This window comes from Mytilus trossulus, chromosome 6, assembly GCF_036588685.1.
Source record: "Mytilus trossulus isolate FHL-02 chromosome 6, PNRI_Mtr1.1.1.hap1, whole genome shotgun sequence".
Taxonomy (NCBI): Eukaryota; Metazoa; Mollusca; class Bivalvia; order Mytilida; family Mytilidae; genus Mytilus; species Mytilus trossulus.
Window position 1 is genome coordinate 40,202,497 of NC_086378.1, and position 20,745 is coordinate 40,223,241.

At 32.8% G+C, this 20,745-nt stretch overlaps 1 protein-coding gene across 1 annotated transcript in view; it reads left to right on the top strand.

The window, feature by feature from the left end:
* The window catches only part of LOC134721343 (coiled-coil domain-containing protein 149-B-like), a 163,469-nt gene that overhangs the window by 122,157 nt on the left and 20,567 nt on the right, over positions 1–20,745 (top strand). The window contains exons 9-11 of the mRNA XM_063584284.1: positions 2,579–2,717; positions 11,764–11,840; positions 16,199–16,624. Coding sequence (XP_063440354.1) covers positions 2,579–2,717; positions 11,764–11,840; positions 16,199–16,624 — 642 coding nt within the window. The remainder of the gene's footprint in view (positions 1–2,578; positions 2,718–11,763; positions 11,841–16,198; positions 16,625–20,745) is intronic.

Consider the following 20,745-nt stretch of genomic DNA (forward strand, 5'->3'; position numbering starts at 1 on the left):
TGTGCAATAACAAGAAATCTTGAATTGCACAGTATTGCTCCACAGCAAGAAATCTTCAATTGCACAGTATTGCCCAATAGCAAGACATCTTCAATTGCACATTATTGCCAAACAGCAAGGAATCTTCAACTGCACAGTATTGCTCAATAGTAAGAAATCTTCAATTGTGCAGTATTGATCAACAGCAAGAAGTATTCAGTTGCACAGTATGGTAAAATAGTACAGTATGGGGCAATAGCTAGAAATCTTTAATTGCACAGAATAGCACAATAGTAAGTAATCTTCAATTGTACAGTGTTGCACAATAACAAGAAATCTTCAATGGCACAGTATTATGAAATAGCAAAAAATCTTCTATTGAACAGAATTGTGCAAAGCTAGCAATCTTCAGTTCCACAGTAACGCTGATCAATAGCAAGAAATCTTCAAATGCACAGTATTGTGCAATAGCGCGAAATCACCAATAGCACAGTACCGGTACTGTGCAATTGCAAGAAATCTTCAATTGCACAGTATTGTGCAAAAGCAAGAAATCTTCAATGGCACATTTTTGGGCAAAAGCAAGAAACGTAAAATTATTGTGCAGTAGCACAGTATTGGGCATTAGCACAGTATTGCACAATATCACAGTATTGCACAATATCACAGTATTGTGCAAGAGCACATAATTGGGCAATAGCAAATAATCTTCAATTGAAAATTAATACAAATATTTCAACCCATTTCAAATTTCCACAGATCTTTTACCATTTAATTTGTGTCTGAAACCTTTATTATGGCAAAAATTTGATCACAATCCAAATTCAGACAGTTTGAAATCAAGCCCAAATATTGTGTACAAACTTGCGCAACTTTTATGGTTTGACCTCTCTGGTCGTACCAGGTGCGTTAGGCGAAGTATTTTATTCATTTCTGTTTGTCTCAACCAAATGTTATGAAACTTATACCAATGCTTATTACCACATGTTACAGATTAAGATTGAAACAAGGTAGCGCCACTTCAACCGTTCTTGAGTTATATCCCTTGTAAACAAAAGAATTGCTGAATTTTTCGTTTATGTTCTCTTACTTAAGTGTGCCTCAACCAAATGTTATGAATCTTTAAACCATACTTATTACTACAAAACTCAGAACAAAACAAATTTGGGTAGGGTCACTTCAGTTATGTCCCTTTATAACTAAATGGGATGCAATAGGGTGCATCATCTGTGTCCAATTGACACATTACCCATTTTTGTCGATCCTGCAACTTTTATTGCAGACAGCTCGACATAGGGATAGTGATCCTGCGGCGGTGTTAGCTAACTTCTTAAAAGCTTTATATTTTGGAAGGTGGAAGACCTGGATGCTTCATACTTTGAATATAGATGCCTCAAGATATTCGTCAGTCACATATTCAATGTCCTTGACCTCATTTTCATGGTTCAGTGACTACTTGAAAAAAAAGTTAAGAATTTTTGTAATGTTAAATTCTCTCTTATTATGAGTAATAGGATTAATATATTTGGGATGTGCGTACCTTGCAAGTTCCTTATGCCCATCAGACAGTTTTCACTTGACTTCGACCTCATTTCATGGATCAGTGGTTATAGTTAATTTTTTGTGTTTTGGTATGTTTTTGTCGAGCCTCATGTTACGAACTTTCCGTCAGTCACATGTCCAATGTCCTTGACCTCATTTTCATGGTTCAGTGACTACTTGAAAAAAAAGTTAAGATATTTTTGTAATGTTAAATTCTCTCTTATTATAAGTAATTGGATAACTACATTTGGTATGTGCGTACCTTGGAAGGTCCTCATGCCCGTCAGACAGTTTTCAGTTGACCTCGACCTCATTTCATGGATCAGTGAACATGGTTAAGTGTTGGTGTTCAAGTCCATATCTCAGATACTATAAGCAATAGGTCTAACATATTCAGTGTATGGAAGGACTGTAAAGGACTGTAAAGTGTACATGTCTAACTGGCAGGTGTCATCTGACCTTGACCTCATTTTCATTGGTCAGTGGTTATAGTTAAGTTTTTTGGTTTTGGTCTGTTTTTCTTATACTATTTGCAATAGGTCTACAATATTTGGTGTATGGAATGATTGTAAGGTGTAAATGTCTAGCTGACAGGTGTCATCTTGAAATCATTTTCATGGCTCAGTGGTCAAAGTTAAGTTTTTGATTTTTTGGTCTATTTTTCTAATACTTTATGCATTAGTCATCTATATTTGGTGCATGGAAATATTTTATGATCTATGTCTGGTACGCAGGTTTTATTTGACCTTGACCTCATTTTCACGGTCCATTGCTAAGTGTTAAGTGTTTGTGTTTTGGTCTGTTTTTCTTAATTTAAAAGCAATAGGTCAACTTTATTTGTTGTATTGAAGAACTGTTAGCTGTACATGTCTGCCTGGCATGGTTCATCTGACCTTGACCTCATTTTCATTGTTCATTGACCAGTGTTTAGTTTTCTGGGTTAATGTTGAGTTTATGTGACAGTTATAATAAAGTTTTATATTTAGGATTATCAACATAAAATCAATTATTAGTAAAGAAGGCGAGACATTTCAGCTTATATTTCTTTTTTTCCCAGTTCATCAGATTTTAGAGGACCACACACAGATTGCAGCTACACCTCAAGCTATGTCAGACCTTCAGGCTCTTGCATCAGCTTTGCTTGAAACTGTCAATGATAAAAATTTAGCTTTGTCTCATCAGAGAAAAACAAACAAGTAAGTACATAATTAAATATGAAAAATGTGTGATTTTTAGGAAATAAAAAAATAAAACATTAGTTTGCCCTTACCCTACCTATCCAGAAAAAAACTTCCTACCGGTACTCAAAATACTTTATTGCCCTGATGTTTAAAATTGATTTTTTGTCGAGCCTGCGGCTTTTGTCGCAGAAAGCTTGACATAGGGATAGTGATCCGGCGGTGGTGGCGGCGTTAGCTAACTTCTTCAAAGCTTTATTTTTTAGAAGGTGGAAGACCTGGATGCTTCATACTTTGTATAGGGATGCCTCATGTTACGAAATTTCCGTCAGTCACATGTCCAATGTCCTTGACCTCATTTTCATGGTTCAGTGACTACTTGAAAAAAAGTTAAGATTCTCATGCTTGTCAGACAGTTTTCACTTGACGTTAACCTAATTTTATGGGTCAGTGAAAAAGGTTAAGTTTTGGTGGTCAAATCCATATCTCAGATTCTATAAGCAATAGGTCTAGTATATTTGGTGTATGGAATGACTGTGAGGTGAACATGTCCAACTGGCAGGTGTCATCTGACAGTTTAGTTTTTGTGTTTTGGTCTGTTTTTCTTATACTGTATGCAATACGTCTACTTTATTTGGTGTTTGCAATGATTGTAATGTGTACATGTCTAGCTGGCAGGTGTCATCTGACCTTGACCCACTTGTCATGGTTCAATGGTCAAAGTTAAGTTTTGAGTTTTGGTCTTTTTTTCTTATACTATATGCAATAGGTCAACTATTTTTGGTGTATGGAAATATTTTATGATCTATATGTCAGTCGAACAGGTTTTATTTGACATTGACCTCATGTTCACGGTTAATTGCTCAGTGTTAAGTTAACCAGTGTGCCTGCTTGGGATGGTTCGTGTAACCTTGACATCATTTACATGGTTCATTGGTCACTGTTTAGTTTTAATGGTTAATGTGAGGTTTATGTGACAGTTGTACAGTACAAAGCTTTATCTTAAGGACTATCAACAAAATATCAATGATAAGTAAAGAAGGTGAGACATTTCAGCGTGTGCACTCAGATACAATAACATGTATTCACGAAGACTAAAAAACATCTGACACTCTAATTGTTAACAGAAGGAAAAGAAAGTACCTACCAATCTACCGACTATCTCTACCTTAGGCATGTTAGGGTAGGGTTTGGACAAACCAAAATATTTATAAGTGTGGTCTTACATAAAAGAGATAACAAAAATATATTCTATTAAACAGAACAAAAGGCAACATATTACATGAACAAGCAACATTAAGCCGTTTGTTTGTACAGATTTGAGAGAACTTGCAATAATAGAAAACTAGATTGCTAAAATCACAACAAATTAAACTGATAAATCATGTGTCCAAGACCATAAAAACAATCAGTACCCTTCTAAAGGATTTAGTATAAAGATGACTCTTTATACCTGCTAACTTTTGAAAATCTCGATGGGGTTTTAATTGTGTGACAACAATTTCAAATGTTGAATACATATGCGGCATTTTTTAATCGTGCTCTTTTGTGCTCTAGTTAAAAAGAGAGTCATATCTTTTTGTCGAGCCTTCGACTTTAGTCGAAAAAGCGAGACTAAGCGATCCTTCTTTCCGTCGTCGTCGGTGTCGTCGTCGTCGGCGGCGTCCACAAAAACTTTCTTAAACTATACTGGATTTCTACCAAACTTGGACAGAAGCTTGTTTATGATCATAAGATAGTATTCAGAAGTAAATTTTGTAAAAGTAAAATTCCATTTTTTCCATATTTTACTTTTAAATGGACTTAGTTTTTCTGTGGGGAAACATTACATTCACTCTGTGGTTGAAGTTTTTTAAATTTTAATAACATTCTTAAACTATCCTTGGTTTGTACCAAACTTGAACAGAAGCTTAGTTATGATCATAAGATAGTATCAGAAGTAAGTTTTGTAATAATAACTCCATTTTTTCCGTATTTTACTTTTAAATGGACTTAGATTTTCTTTCAGTTAACATTACATACAGTCTGCAGCTAAAGTTTTCAAAACATTTATTAGACTCATTAACTATCCTAGATTTTTACCAAACTTGGACAGAAGCTTCTTACAATCAAAGGATAGTATCAAGAGGAATATTTTTATTGATTTTTTTCCTTATTTTTGTTGAGCCTTCGATTTACAGCAAAAGTAGGCGAGACGCTGGGTTCCGTGGAACCCTTACAATTTTTTTTATATTGGTGATGAGCTTATAAGCTTTTCTTCTTGTTTTGAATGATTTTAGTACTTATATTTTTGTGAAGAAAAAATGAACATGTAGCTAGAATACCGGTAGCAGGACAATAGCCACAGGAATATTAGAGTGATTGTTAGTATCAAATATAAAAATATATGCACATAGAAGGAAATATATTTCCCGATTCCTTGTGAAAAATAAAAGATAGATCATTCTCTTATAATTAGGGCCCCGCCTAAGGCGGGTCGCCCTATAGTGATCAGTCTGTCTGTCCGTCTGTCCGTCCGTCCGTCCGTAACACTTTAGTGTCCGCTCTATATCTTGAGAACCGTTATGATTTCAAAGTTTATACTTGACATCCATTTTAACCAACACCAGAGGGTGTGTCATGATGTATGTACAACTTCCTAGGTCAAAGGTCAAGGTCAAAAACTTAAGTTTCAGTTGACAACCATGTGTCCTTTGGTGAAGACCGTGTCCGTTCTATATCTTGAGAACCCTTATGATTTCAAAGTTTATACTTGACATCCATTTTAACCAACACCAGAGGGTGTGTCATGATGTATGTACAACTTCCTAGGTCAAAGGTCAAGGTCAAAAACTTAAGTTTCAGTTGACAACCCTGTGTCCTTTGGTGAAGACCGTGTCCGTTCTATATCTTGAGAACCCTTATGATTTCAAAGTTTATACTTGAAATCCATTTTAACCAACACCAGAGGGTGTGTCATGATGTATGTACAACTTCCTAGGTCAAAGGTCAAGGTCAAAAACTTTGGTTTCAGTTGACAACCCTGTGTCCTTTGGTGAAGATCGTGTCCGCTGCATATCTAGATAACCTTACTGATTTTATACTTAATACTTAACATGATTATTAACCAACACCAGAGGGTGTGTCATGATGTTTGTACAACTTCCTAGGTCAAAGGTCAAGGTCAAAAACTTTGGTTTCAGTTGACAACCCTGTGTCCTGTGGTGAAGATCGTGTCCGCTCCATATCTAGATAACCGTTATGATTTCAAAGTTTATACTTGACATCCATCTTAACCACCACCAGAGGGCGTGTCATGATGTATGTACAACTTCCTAGGTCAAAGGTCAACGTAAAAAAAAATTTGGTTTCAGTTGACAACCTCGTGTCCTGTTGTGAAGATTGTGTCCGCTCTATATCTTGAGAACCGTTATGATTTTAAATATTATACTTGACATCCATTTTAACCAACACCAAAGGGTGTGTCATGATGTATGTACCACTTCCTAGGTCAAAGGTCTGTCTGTCTGTTGGTCTGTCCATCGCTAACAAATTTGATCCACACTATATTTTGAGAGGACAGCTGTTATTATTTCATACTTTATATCTGACAAACATTTTCAACTTAACATATATATTAACCAACACCAGAGAATGTGTCATAATGTATGCATCCTAGGTCAAAGGTCAGTCCGTCGGTCTGTCCATCCGTTCGTTGTTCTTAACAAATTGTGTCCGCTCTACCTCTCGAGAACCGTAAATATTTCATACTTTATACTTGGTGGGTCATAATATATCGAAGGCATAATTCTAAAAATATGTGACAAATATCAATTGGGCAGCACCTTTAAACATTTTTTTCAAATATCAATCCATATATACAGAAGTCACCTAAGAGTAGTCAACAATGAGTTCACATCATGCAGTCATATCACTATTATACTAGAAAGTCAGTTGAGAATATTTATCAGTTTTAACTTAAAATCTTAGATTAAAATCACACGTGAGACTATGTTATAACTTCAAATAATGCTTCATATCAGATTATCCATACAACTTATTTACCCCACGTTATTGACAGCGGGGCCCACAGAGATGGCTCCCATCCCAATGATATCTAGTTGATTTTGTAATTGAATTACAAGAATAAGAATAACAACATGTATGATCTATTACCATCAGTGTATTATCCATGAGCTACTGTTAAGTATGTTTATGGTAGAACTGCATCTTTGAATTTTGTCAATCAGTCATGATTTTCTTTTTAAGCTGTGTAAGAAACTTTCTTGCAGTTGAAAATTGGTCCGACATGATCACGATTACAACTCTCAGTTTCAAACAAGTTCAAAATTTGGCACATTTGCAGTTGAAATACCCAAAGATCAGGAGAAACAATTAATAGCTGATCACGGTTGTCTGCCTTTGGAAAAGATTGAAGAAAGTTAAAAAGAACACAGACCTGGAACAATGAATTTCCCAATCATTTCTTAATAACGTTTTTATACGACCGCAAAAATTGAAAAAAATTTCGTCGTATATTACTATCACGTTGAAATCTATGAAATTTTAACACAAGACTTATGACCACAAAAGGAAGGTTGGGATTGATTTTGGGAGTTTTGATCTCAACATTTTAGGAAAAAGGGCTCAAATAAGCATTTTCTTGGTTTTCGCACAATAACTTTAGTTTAAGTAAATAGAAATCTATGAAATTTTGACACAAGGTTTATGACCACCAAAGGAAGGTTGGTATTGATTTTGGATGTTGAAGTCCCAACAGTTTAGGAAAAAGGGGCCAAAAAGGGGCCCAAATAAGCATTTTTCTTGGTTTTCGCACCATAACTTTAGTATAAGTAGATAGAAATCTATGAAATTTAAACACAAGGTTTATGACCTTTAAAAGAAGGTTGGTATTGATTTTGGGAGTTTTTGTCCCTTCAGTTTAGGAATTAGGGGCCTACAGGGTCCAAAATTAAACTTTGTTGAATTTTATAAAAAAAAATAATAATTGGGGTTCTTTGATATGCCGAATCTGAAAATGTACTTAGATTTTTTATTATTGGCCAAGTTTTCAAGTTGGTCTAAATCGGGGTCCAAAATTTAACTTGTTTGATTTCATCAAAAATTTAATAAATGGGGTTATTTGATTTGTCAAATCTAACTGTGTATGTAGATTCTTAATTTTTGGTCCTGTTTTCAAATTGGTCTTCATTAAAGTCCAAAGGGTCTAAAATTAAACTTAGTTTGATTTAAAAAAAAAATTGAATTCTTGGGGTTTTTTGATATGTTGAATCCAAACATGTACTTAGATTTTTGATTATGGGGCCAGTTTTCAAGTTGGTCCAAATCATGATCCAAAATTATTATATTAAGTATTGTGCAATAGCAAGAAATTTTCAATTGCACAGTATTGAGCAATACCAATAAATCTTCAATTGCACAGTATTGTGCAATAGCAAGTATTTTCAATTGCACAGTATTGTACAATAGCAAGAAATATCTAGCAAAAAATTTCAATTGGAGTTATATTTCTTTGTCCAGAATAGAAGTCGAATCAACTTAAATCATTGTTTTATACAATATACAATGCATATTCACTTTTACTACCAAATGATAAATTAAAACAATCTTTACAATTCAGTGATAACAAGCACTTTTTTTTACATTTTAATATTTTATGATGTATTTAAATGAGTAATTATTGTTGCAAACTCGATTAGAAATTTGAATTGAGATCGGTTTTGGAATAAAGGAAAGGGGGATGTGAAAAAAAAATTGGGGTGTTCACTTTTTCTCATTTGAAATTTCATAAATAAAAAGAAAATTTCATCAAACATTTTTTTGAGAGGATTAATATTCAACAGCATAGTGAATTGCTCAAAGGCAAAACAAAAATTTAAAATTTATAAGACCACATTCATTCTGTGTCAGAAACCTATGCTGTGTCAACTATTTAATCACAATTCAAATTTAGAGCTGAATCCAGCTTGAATGTTGTGTCCATACTTGCCCCAACCGTTCAGAGTTCAACCTCTGCGGTCGTTTTAAGCTACGCCCTGCAGAGCATCTGGTTTTAAATGTGAACTAAAAATTGTGAATTTGAATTTGAACTTGAATTTGAGTTTTTTTTCTGTTATGTGTAATGTTTAACCCATGAATAGATTACCTTAACCGTATTTGGCACAACCTTGTGGAATTTTGGGTCATCAATGCTCTTCAACTTTGTATTTGTTTGGCTTTACAACTATTTTGTTCTGAGCGTCACTGACGAGTCTTATGAAGACGAAACATGCGTCTGGCGTATTAAAATATAATCCTGGTACCTTTGATAACTATAAAGCATAATTATCACATTTTTTATGTCCACTTTGAAGGAAAATACTTTATGTACAGTTCATTGAATTAGCCAAAGCCATTCCTACCGGTTTTAACAAGTCAATATAGATATTCCAAAAACTATTAACTTTACCTTTTACAACTGGCCTAATCACTCATTCCCACAACTGAATAGTTAAAATAATGCATCTAAAATTCATTTCATTTAATGTCTCTGTGTATAAGATATCATCTATCTACAGCAAACTTAATGATTTGAAAAAATTGGCAAATTTAATTTTGAAAGGCCTAAATATGAAATGTAATATTTTCCACAAAAAAACAATTTTCAGAAGTTATTAAATGTTAGAAAAAACATCTTCTACAACAAATGTACTTTTCATGGAAATATAAGTTTCAAATAGCATATGGCAATGAAATGGTCTTAAGCGATGTCAAGTTTAAAAAATAAGTTGTCAATTTATAGTCGTTCCCTTTATTTGCATATTAAAAAGCATATAAATGATATGGGAGATGGACATATGCTTCTTTTTGCTCAAATCTTTGCTGGAATATGATGAAACATGAAACCTGGATGTAACAAGACATTTGCTTTCAACTTTATATTTAAATATTATGATCAGATGCCAAGTTTATTCATTTAACTGTTGAAAACCTGCATGAAATTTCAGCCTCAAAGGCTAAACCCCTAGCTATCCAACAGAAGAAAATAAAGGTAGTCTTGTTTTTGTTTTATTTCTGGTAAATGTATAGAAAACGATAATTTGAGTCTGACTCATCACTGAAGAGAAGAAACATTGTTTGTTTCAAAAAAAGACAACAAATATTTGTCACCTAATTTAAAACATGATTGATTGATTGATTGATTGTTGGTTGCTTTACGCTGCATAAGCACAAAAAGGCTATATCGCGGCGATTTAAAATATGAAAAATATAGTTGGACATCATGTATTTTTACAACAGAAAGAGAAGAATAAACTCTGACTGAAAAAAGACAGGTTATTTTAAGGTTTGTTTCTATTATTGTCCAGCCTGTGACTTATTATCGTCGCCAAAGCAAGACATATTTATTCTACATTCCGGCTGCAGCATCCAGAAAAATTCACTCTTTGGTTAAATGTTTTGAAACTGGGACAGAAGCTTGTTTATGATCTAAATCATTTAAATGCATATAAATTTTCCTCAAATCTATATTGTATCACTATCAGTATAAAATTTCTATGATTTATAATATCAGCAACCCAATAGTCATCTACCTAGGAGTTCGACCATACTCAATATGAAGTTGCGTTCACAAAGTAAGTTGAAGTTCAGCTAAAACTATTCAATATTCAACAACACAAAAGCAAAATTATATGAGTGCGTATGAGACAACTCTCCATATGTATTTATATATATATTTGTGCCACTTGACATTAAACTCTTATCTATCAACATAATCATGAATCGACATTAATTTCAGAGCTCTATCAACCTCACTTTAAAAATTAGGATGTAATATGCTGTTTTTTTTATAATATTCCTACAGTATAGATACAGCCATACTTCTATAGAATGGCTACAATATGACAAAAGTAAATTCACCACTAATATATCATCTATCACTTTTTTGTGGCGCCTATGATTTTGTCGCAGAAAGCTCAACATAGGGATATTGATCTGGGGCGTTGTTGTCTAACTTCTTAAAAGCTTTATATTTTAGAAGATAAAAAACATTGATGCCTCATACTTTGTATATAAACGCCTTATGTAAGGAAGTTTCAGTATGTCAATTGATATTGACCTCATTTTCATGCTTCTGTGACTACTTGAAAAACATGTGGAGATTGGTAATGTTAGTTTCTTTTTATTATGATTAATAGGATAACTATTATAATTAAGTTAATATGTTTGTACCATGCAGCATCCTCATTTGACCTTGACCTCATTTCATGGATCAGTGAACAATGTTAAGTATCGTGGTCAAGTCCACGTATTAGCTACTATAAGCAATACTATAGGTCTACTATATTTGGTGTATGGAATGATTGTAAGGTGTACATGACCCACTTGCGAGTGTCATCTGACCTATTTTCATGTTTCGGTGGTCTTAGTTCAGTTTTTGTGCTTCAGAATTTTTTTCTTATAACTATATTTGGTATGTGGAGATATTTTAAGTAAATGTAGATGTCAGTCTTGCAGATTTTATTTGATCTTGATCTCATTTTCACAGTTAATCGCTCAGTTTTTTTTGTGTTTTGGTCTGGGTTTTTTTTATAAAGCAATAAGTCAACTATGTTTGTTGTATGGAAAGATTGTAAGGTGTTGGTCAATGCCAAGTTTTTTTGTTTAAAATTTGTTTCTTATGTACTACATTGTTATAAACAATACGTCAACTATATTTAATGCATATATTGATTTTAAAAGTTGTACATGCCTGTCTGGCATGATACATCTAACCTTGACCTAATTTTCAAGGTTCATTGTTCTATGATTATTTTTCTTGGTTAAGTTGATTTCTTAGAAACTACAAGCAATATGTCAGTTATATTTGGTGAAATGAATGATGGTAAGGTGTACATGTTTTTCTCGTTCAGTCTATTTGACCTTGTCATCATTTTCTTGGATCATGTTAAGTTAATGTGAAAGTTATAGTAAAGCTTTATTATTAGGACTATCAACATATTGATATCAATGGTTAGTAAAGAAGGCGAGATATTTCAGCTTGTGCACTCTTGTTAAGGTAACTAAAGTTTGGTTTTTTTTCCAGAATTTTAGGGAACAGAGTTTCAGAACTAGAAAAAAAGATCAAGACGTTAGAAGTTGCTGGATTATGGAATGTACCAAGTGTGTGTTACAACTAAATGAGTATTTACTGTTACAATCAGAGTTATGTCTTATAAGGGTACTAAGATTGCAATGGATTACTTTCTCACTCAAATTAGAATTTTAACATAATTTTGGTATTCATGAATAGGTTGCATACGATTTTGATTATCTTCCCAACTTCAATGCAGCAGCTGTAATCGAGGTTCTAGAAAAATTTATTTACATAGGATCTGAACTGGAAAACACATTCAATAGCAAAGTTTTCTTGAATAATACTAATGGTTCTTAATTTACAAGATACGATTCATGGTGGTCAAAGTGCACATCTGATCACATCTACATATGGTGGTTATCTGCAAGTTGAAGATCAAACCCAATAAAATTGTATAGATGAATGCGTCTTGCAGATCGGCCATTCCACGCTCATACAAGTTTCCGGTTATGTGTCAAATACTTTTTGGTCCACCCATAACATATAAAAATCTACCGTGAAAAAGTTTGTAGCCAGTTTTCCAACACCTGTTTGTTGTTTCCCCTATACCACATTTCCGATGTTTTTCTTTTTGACATTTATATGACGGTCCCCAGTAAAAGAAATGTATATATAAATATTGTCTAAAGGAAACTTATTTTCTTCTACCATTTGGATAAAAGATTAAAAAAAAAATCACTAGCCAAATTAAGTTTTGAAGATTTTGAAACGCTGTTTTAAAATCTAAAAGAATAGAGATGTCATCGTCTTTATTTCTGATTGATGCTGTACTGTCATTTGATGATAAAAATGCCGGTGAGTGTTTCATTTGAGACAGTAAATCGAATTCGTTTTGGAGTGAGTGCTTTTTGTGGCGTGCACGAGTGCTTTTGAGAGAAACCGGGTAAAGAAGTTGATGTCAATGATGAAGTGCGACTGTTGGTGGCTTCGGCCAAATCTTATATGGAGGTCTGTTCTATGATTTTCCTCCATGTTTCGGTGTATTGACCCACAGCCGTGAATTTTTTCTGACCATGATAGTGACTGAAAAGAAGAAGAAATCATTTTCCAGCTTTAAAACAAAATATTTTGAGTCGTTTTTTACTATTTATGAAATCAAAAACACATGTCTATAAAAAACACCAGGCAAAATGAAGTACCTTCAGTTTGTAATGTGTTATCATAATATAATAGATGTGTTTGAAGTAAAATGTATACGATAAACACTGATTTATATGCAAATCTATTCCTTTTTTATCAAAAACCTCTACCCCTTGAGACACCAAATTTGACACCTCTCGCGACACTATATATTTTGATTAAAAAATAATCCTTGTACATTTGATAACTATTGTCACTTGTCAATTCGTTAAATGCTAATATGTGAAATGTCGATGTGTGAAATGTCATCATTACATTATGCTAACAATCATTATGACGACAGATGGCGCCCGGTTTCTTCTTCCGTGTATAAGCCTCCTGTAAGTAAAGGCACCGCAATATGGAATATATACATTAGTAGTTTAAATCAATTATGTTCAGCACTAACAATAAAAAAGAAACAAGTAGATAAATACATTGTTTGTTTTATATAACATGTATTCCAGGGATTCGATTGAAAAAAAACATACACTGATGAGTCTTTTGTAGACGAAACGCGCGTCTGGTGTATATACCAAATTTAGTCCTGGTATCTATGATGAGTTTATTTATATAGAGGTGACCTCTAATAAACATGTTTGTTTACTGTACTGGTCACCCAACCTGTGATGGGATGTTTCACTTCCTGTATTAAGGTATATATACATGTGTCGCTCAAATGGGCTTCCTTATCAACTGTGCAAATATATAACTGCCACTTTCTACTTAATATTTGATATGGTCAAAATTAGACTAAATATATACATGAAGTATAAGACGGTGCTTGAAAATTTATACTAATATTGTTCTGGGCCGCAAATTTTGGACTAAATGTATAATGGGAGAAATGGGTTGATATTATTCTTTAATATTATAATCTCAATATGCAAATTTCGGAGAAGAATGTAATTGTCTAATGGTTTTTTTGTCGAGCCTTCGACTTTAGTCGAATAAACGAGACTAAGCGATCCTACATTCCGTCGTCGGCGGCGTCAACAAATATTCACTCTGTGGTTAAAGTTTTTGAAATGTTAATAACTTTCTTAAACTATACTGGATTTCTACCAAACTTTGACAGAAGATTGTTTATGATCATAAGATAGTATCCAGAAGTAAATTTTGTAAAAAAAAATCCATTTTTCCGTATTTTACTATAAATGGACTTAGTTTTTTCTGCGGGGAAACAAAACATTCACTCTGTTGTTAAAGTTTTTAGAATTTTAATAACTTTCTTAAACTATCCTGGTTTTGTACCAAACTTGGACAGAAGCTTGTTTATGATCATAAGATAGTATCCAGAAGTAAATTTTGTAAATAAATAAATCCATTTTTTCCATATTTTACTTTTAAATGGACTTAGTTTTTCTGCGTGGAACCATTACATTCACTCTGTGGTTAAGGTTTTTAAAATTTTAATAACTTTCTTAAACTATCCTGGGTTTGTACAAAACTTGGACAGAAGCTTATTTATGATCATAAGATTGTATCCAGAAGTTCATTTTTTTCATTAAAAAGATTACTCCGTTTTTTCTGTAATTTACTTTTAAATGGACTTAGATTTTCTTACAATCATAAAATAGTAACAAGATGAATATTTTTGATTTTTTTCCTCATTGTTGTTGAGCCTGCGATTTACAACAAAAATAGGCGAGACACTGGGTTCCGTGGAACCCTTACAAATTTTTTAACACAAGAAGCAAATGGACGACCATTATTTATTTATTTGGCTCCTGAGTAATGAAGGTGTGGTGACCAGTTCAGTAAACTATCATGCTTATTCAAGTCACCTCTATTATATATAAAACCGAGTCTCTGGTATACATGACATATAAAACAAACAATGTATTTATCTATTAGGTTTTTATATATATATATATATGTATGTGCTGTACATAATTGATTTAAATTGCTTATGTATATGTTCCAGAGCATAAGAGTATTTGGACTGTACGCGTACGGTCTAGTACGAGCTTGATCTTATATGAATTTGGATCAGTATGGGTTCATTTTAGCCGACATATCTTTTATTGGCTTTTACAAATAAATATTTTTACAATTATATGAATACAGTCAATAAGTTAACATTCAATTGAAATCAATTTAAAGTATGTATTTATTTAATTGTCTATATCAATCCTTATTTAATATTTTACTTGTTTTATTTCTATAGATTTTTTTATAATTTCTTACCTGAATTTTTATAGGTTTTGGGGGAGTAAAGTTCGTTAATATTCTCAAAAAAAATAATCTTCCAAGATTTGGATTACTTCCAATAACTTCAATTTTAATAAGTGAAAATTAATTCCATGAAATTTGCTAAATACAGGAGATTTACGGGTTAAAATAACCTGTCGTTTTTAAATAGTTAAAAAAAAAGAAGTTTTTATTCAATTTACAAGTTAACTTTTAAAATTGATACTAGATTTCAGTTATCTTGATGTGTAATCTATATTGTAGTCTTATAATTAATCTTGAATAACTTCTTAAAATTGGTCACACGATGTATGGTGGTGCTCCTACTTACAGGAGACTTATACGCCAAAGAAGAAACTGAACATGCTTATTCGAGTCACCTCTATCATATATAAAACCGAGTCCCTGGTATACATGACATATAAAACAAACAATGTATGTATCTATCATTTTTTTTATATATGTATGTGCTGTACATAATTGATTGAAATTACTTATGTATATGTTCCAGAGCATAACAGTATTTGGACGGTTCAAATACTCATATGGTCCGAAACATATAAATTCCATATGGTGGTGCTCCTACTTACAGTAAACTTATACGCCGAAGAAGAATTTGAGCGCCATTGTCATAATGATCGTTTGCATAATACAACAATGACATTTCACACATCGACATTTAACACATTTTTACATTTAACTATTCGACAAGTAACAAAACATCAATATACTAATTGTCAATTTACGAATTAAGAATTTTGAAATTACACAGTTACACTTTACAAATTGGCAATTTACACATTGAGGACTTACACATTGACAATTTACAAATTTAAAATTTACGTATTAAGAATTTTAATCCTGATTGCTTTCTATACTTGTGTCATATTGACAAAATTTTCTTTTATAAACATAAGCCTGTAACTTGCTTTTCGGGGGAAAGTTGAAAGTCACAAAAACAAAATAATATAGAGTCAATTTTATCAAAGTCAAATTACAATCACTGATTATTTCATGTTGCTCTAAAAGTTCAATTGATATAAACATATTTCACTTTACTTTGTCATTTAAGGCAATCTTCCAAACCTGGAAAAGTTGAGGGCAGAGTGTGAAGATGTAAAGACACTAATTCCGCTCATGTCTCAATCAAGTGACGACACAGGACAAGATACAAGTCAAGATATCGATCACTTCAATAATGATAACCTAGAGAGTGACCTTAACAGTCCTTCCAGCAGTGAAACGACAAGTCCTACACATTGTAGTAATATTAATTCTCCTAATAACAGCCTTGTGCTTCATGGAGATATTAAAAATGCTAATTTTAACAGTTCATTTATGCAGATTCAGGGTGTGTCAAAAGACTACGGAAATTCTGCTGAATTCCTTTCTCCAGATCATAATGCAGTTTCAATGGATGACCTAGACCTTCTTCCTACAAAGGAGGAAATAGTTAAATGTACTGAAAGAGATGATTTAAAACCGAGCAATTTATTGTGTAAGTGAATTTAAAGTGCAAAATTTATTTATCTAGATATTTTTATCGTGCTTTATTATACTATGGACATGTGGTATGATTGCCAATGAGACAAGTATCCCAAGAGTTTTCATGATGTGAATATAAGTAAAAGCAGCTGACCTTTAAGCCTTCAATAATGACAAAACTAATACTATAGTCTGAGTCAGTTTTAAAAGAACTCAACATGACAAAATGTAAATGAATTCATATGAGAAAACTTACAGTGATTAATTGACAAAACTATAAACAAAACAACACATATGACACACACTACTTTAAAAAAAATTACAGGCTCCTTGCATAGGACAAATCATAGAGAATGTAGCGTAGCTTAGCATGTTTGCAAAACTCCACTCTTCCTGTAAGCTTGGAAATGAGTGATACTTCACAACATAAGAAAAAGTTTGTATAGGACTGGTACTACAAAAAAATCAATCCATGTTGTTTACTTTACATCTTAAACTACAATAGTTATTTCTTTTCTAAAAAAAAAAAGGCACACCGATAGTTTTAATAAGTTCTCTTCTCAGAGGCACTTAGATACATGAATCTGACCTACCGAATTAGACTTTTTACCGGATTTGTTATAACATGAGCAACCGAGCAATTTATTGTGTAAGTGATCCACATATGGAGCAGGATCTGCTTACCCTACCGGAGCACCTGCGATCACCCCTAGTTTTTGGTGGGATTTGTGTTGCTTATTCTTTAGTTTTCTATGTTGTGTCATGTGTAGTATTGTTTGTCTTTTTCGTTTTTAGCCATGGCGTTGTCAGTTTATTTTCGAGTTTGACTGTCCCTCTGGTATCTTTCGTCCCTCTTTTACATTTCCATCGTAAACAGTTTACATCAATCCTATTGTTATTTGTATTAGTACCTGAATCCCTGTGATGAGAGATGTAACTGGGAACTTTATAAATGGAAATTTAAAACTGAATAGATTTTTCAGTCCTAACTTTCTTAAGAAAAAAATTAAAATCTTAAGAGTACTGTCACAAAAAGTGGAAAATGGACCTAGCCTGCAGTTCAGTCGAACACTATTAAGATTTCAAAAAAAATTGTAGTTGTTGTTAAACGACAGAATTCAACTAGTTGGATTTTAGATAATTAACTATCAAATTTAATTGAATGTTTAGATTTAGAAGATGCAGGCAGATCTCTTCCATTGGTCTAAATTGAATCCTAAACTAAAGTAACGAAATTACATTAAACAACAATTGATTCCAATAGTGACAACCTTCCACAATAGGCACATGTTCTAGCTGTTCTTTTTTTTTCATTTTTTATATGAAGACTATCAAAAGATACCCCCCCCCCAAACAAAAAAATGAAATAGAAACAAGCTGTTCTTTTTTTTCATTCTTTATATGAAGACTATCAAAAGATACCCACCCACCCCAAAAAAATGAAATAGAAACAAGGGCCGTCTTTCCACTCAGAGCTATTCAGCTCTTTGATTAGCTCACTTGGCCAATGTTTAAAATCATTAGTCTGCATTTGTCATACATAAGCTTTTCATAGTTTGTCCTTCTTAACAACTTCATATAAAGAGAGTGAAACCAATTCATATATTTTCATTAGGCAGCCATATCCAAATGTTGCTACTTTGGTGTAGATTTGTCATTAAACATTTCTGCTTTAGCCTTTTCTAAATCATGCTTGACTGATTTTTTAAAAGAATTTGAAAACAAGACTTTAATTATTGCAAGCTTCCCCTATGCACATGTTGTCCGACAAAAATTTCTAGAACCTGTTTTAAACTACTCTGATAACAAATTTAAAGCATTTCAGACTACTACAACTGTAATGTTTAGCAGTAAATGGGTCCAACATTCCAGATTATAGAAAATATCCAATCCTGCTTCTGTCTCGAGTCCACATCTTACTTTCAGCCTTTTTGTTAATGAAAGTTCATAATTTTTGCCTCAAATGGTCAATTTAGAATTGTTGTCAATACAGTATCATCTCCCACATAATTTAACTGATATATGAACTAGAACTATTTAAACAAAGCCATATTTGCAAAAGTTTTATGTATGAAGATACCAGTCTAGTATAAGTATTCACTAAAAGTTTATAGAAATGACTGCTAACATCTGTTTTTTGCATAGTTCTAAGCACATTTATTGCTTTTTTTATATACTTTAGGAGTTAATAGTCTATTAACTTCATACACGTTTGGAAAAACTCCTTTAAAATAATAAAATCATAGCATAATTTGATTTATCTGTTTTATGACCGAGGTGGAAGGCAGATTTTTCTTTTGTTTTACCCTGGGGCCTCACAGTTCCTAAATTATTATTCTGTTAGTTTAGTTTAATCATATTTATTTAGAGTGGATTGGGAAACAAGTTTTGCAACTTATATTAATCCCTTTCCACTTTGCGGGTGCGAGTGCTACCTTGTAGCGGCATTAGCCTACTCTTTTTCGAAATCTACAAGGGTGTCTTTAACGTGCAAGAGATATGGCTCTCTCTTAACACGGGTTAGCCATTTATCGTCCCCTTCCGACGGACTATCATCGTTTCCTCAAGACCATACTCGTAAATGGTGTCAAGGGAGAGTCGAAAATTGAGTTCCTGAAATTTTCATCCCAAACGGGAATCGAACCAGGAACCTATTATTCTGTTCCCAGCAATGTGGAATATTTAGTACATTTGGGATAGAATCTACTGTTGTAAGATTTATCGAGGCATTTTTGTATTTCTAGCTTGTAATTTTTTATACGTCAATCACAAAAAAAACAAATTTAGGTGTTATGGCTTTTTTTGGGGTTGTCGACAGAAAAAAAACACATCCCACAATACAATTTAGTGGGGATCAATGAGTTCCAATGACTGCAAAGAGTATATATAAGCAATTCTAAACAATTTAAATAACAAATATACATACGTTATGAATTTATTATGAATTCAGGGCTTTAAGTTAACTATGCATACTGTAAACTGTCATTTATGTTGAGTCATCATAGTTTAGTCCCAGGATTTTCCCAATCATCATAAAATATTTATAAAACTCCATATTTGAGTTCATTTCTTTAAAATCTCTGATATAAACCAGATTTTGTGAAATTCTGTTTTTTTTTTTTAACCCTATATAGGTTGCATTTCTGTAAATATAGACAATACAAATTCTCATAGGAACTCCGTTTGCGGCTAAAACTGTGTCACTTTTACTATAAAGTGCCGTAAAAAAATATCCTAGACTGGAAAGTTGATATGCACTACTATTTTATTCAAAGGTAAAAAATAGGGCTGTGCGGCATTTTTTCAACATTTGTATGCCCTGAACTTGTTTGAGTTGAAACTTATACTAAAATTCTCTTTTACTCCTACCTGTACTCTTGTCAACTTAAGAATTCATTTTTCACCGGAATAGTATGTTTTTAAACTGGTAACAGTCCCAAGTTATGTCACATAGAGATAATATCTGGGAACCAATATGTCAACAAATCAAATTATCTATTAATATTTTATATCTCCCCAAAAAATGCGGGGTTTGAGAAACAACTATATTTACAAAGTTCAACCTATATCAATATGTATTCAAATAGAAAACTATCTGAAAGCACCTTTTCTCACAACAATACTTATTTATCAGAATTACAGCCTTTAAAGAAATCACTGCATATACTTTAAGTTTCCTTTTACAGTACATTTTATACCCCTACCCCTGTTTTAATATTTTTTTATACGACCGCAAAATTTGAAAAAATTTCGTCGTATATTGCTATCACGTTGGCGTCGTCGTCTGTGTCGTCGTCGTCGTCGTCGGCGTCCGAATACTTTTAGTTTTCGCACTCTAACTTTAGTAAAAGTTAATAGAAATCTATGAAATTTTAACACAAGGTTTATGACCACAAAAGGAAGGTTGGTATTGATTTTGGGAGTTTTGGTCCCAACATTTTAGGAATTAGGGGCCAAAAAGGGTCCAAATAAGCATTTTCTTGGTTTTCGCACTATAACTTTAGTTTAAGTTAATAGAAATCTATGAAATTTTGACTCAAGGTTTATGACCACAAAAGAAAGGTTGGGATTGATTTTGGGAGTTTTGGTTTTAACAGTTTAGGTATTAGGGGCCAAAAAAGGGCCCAAATAAGC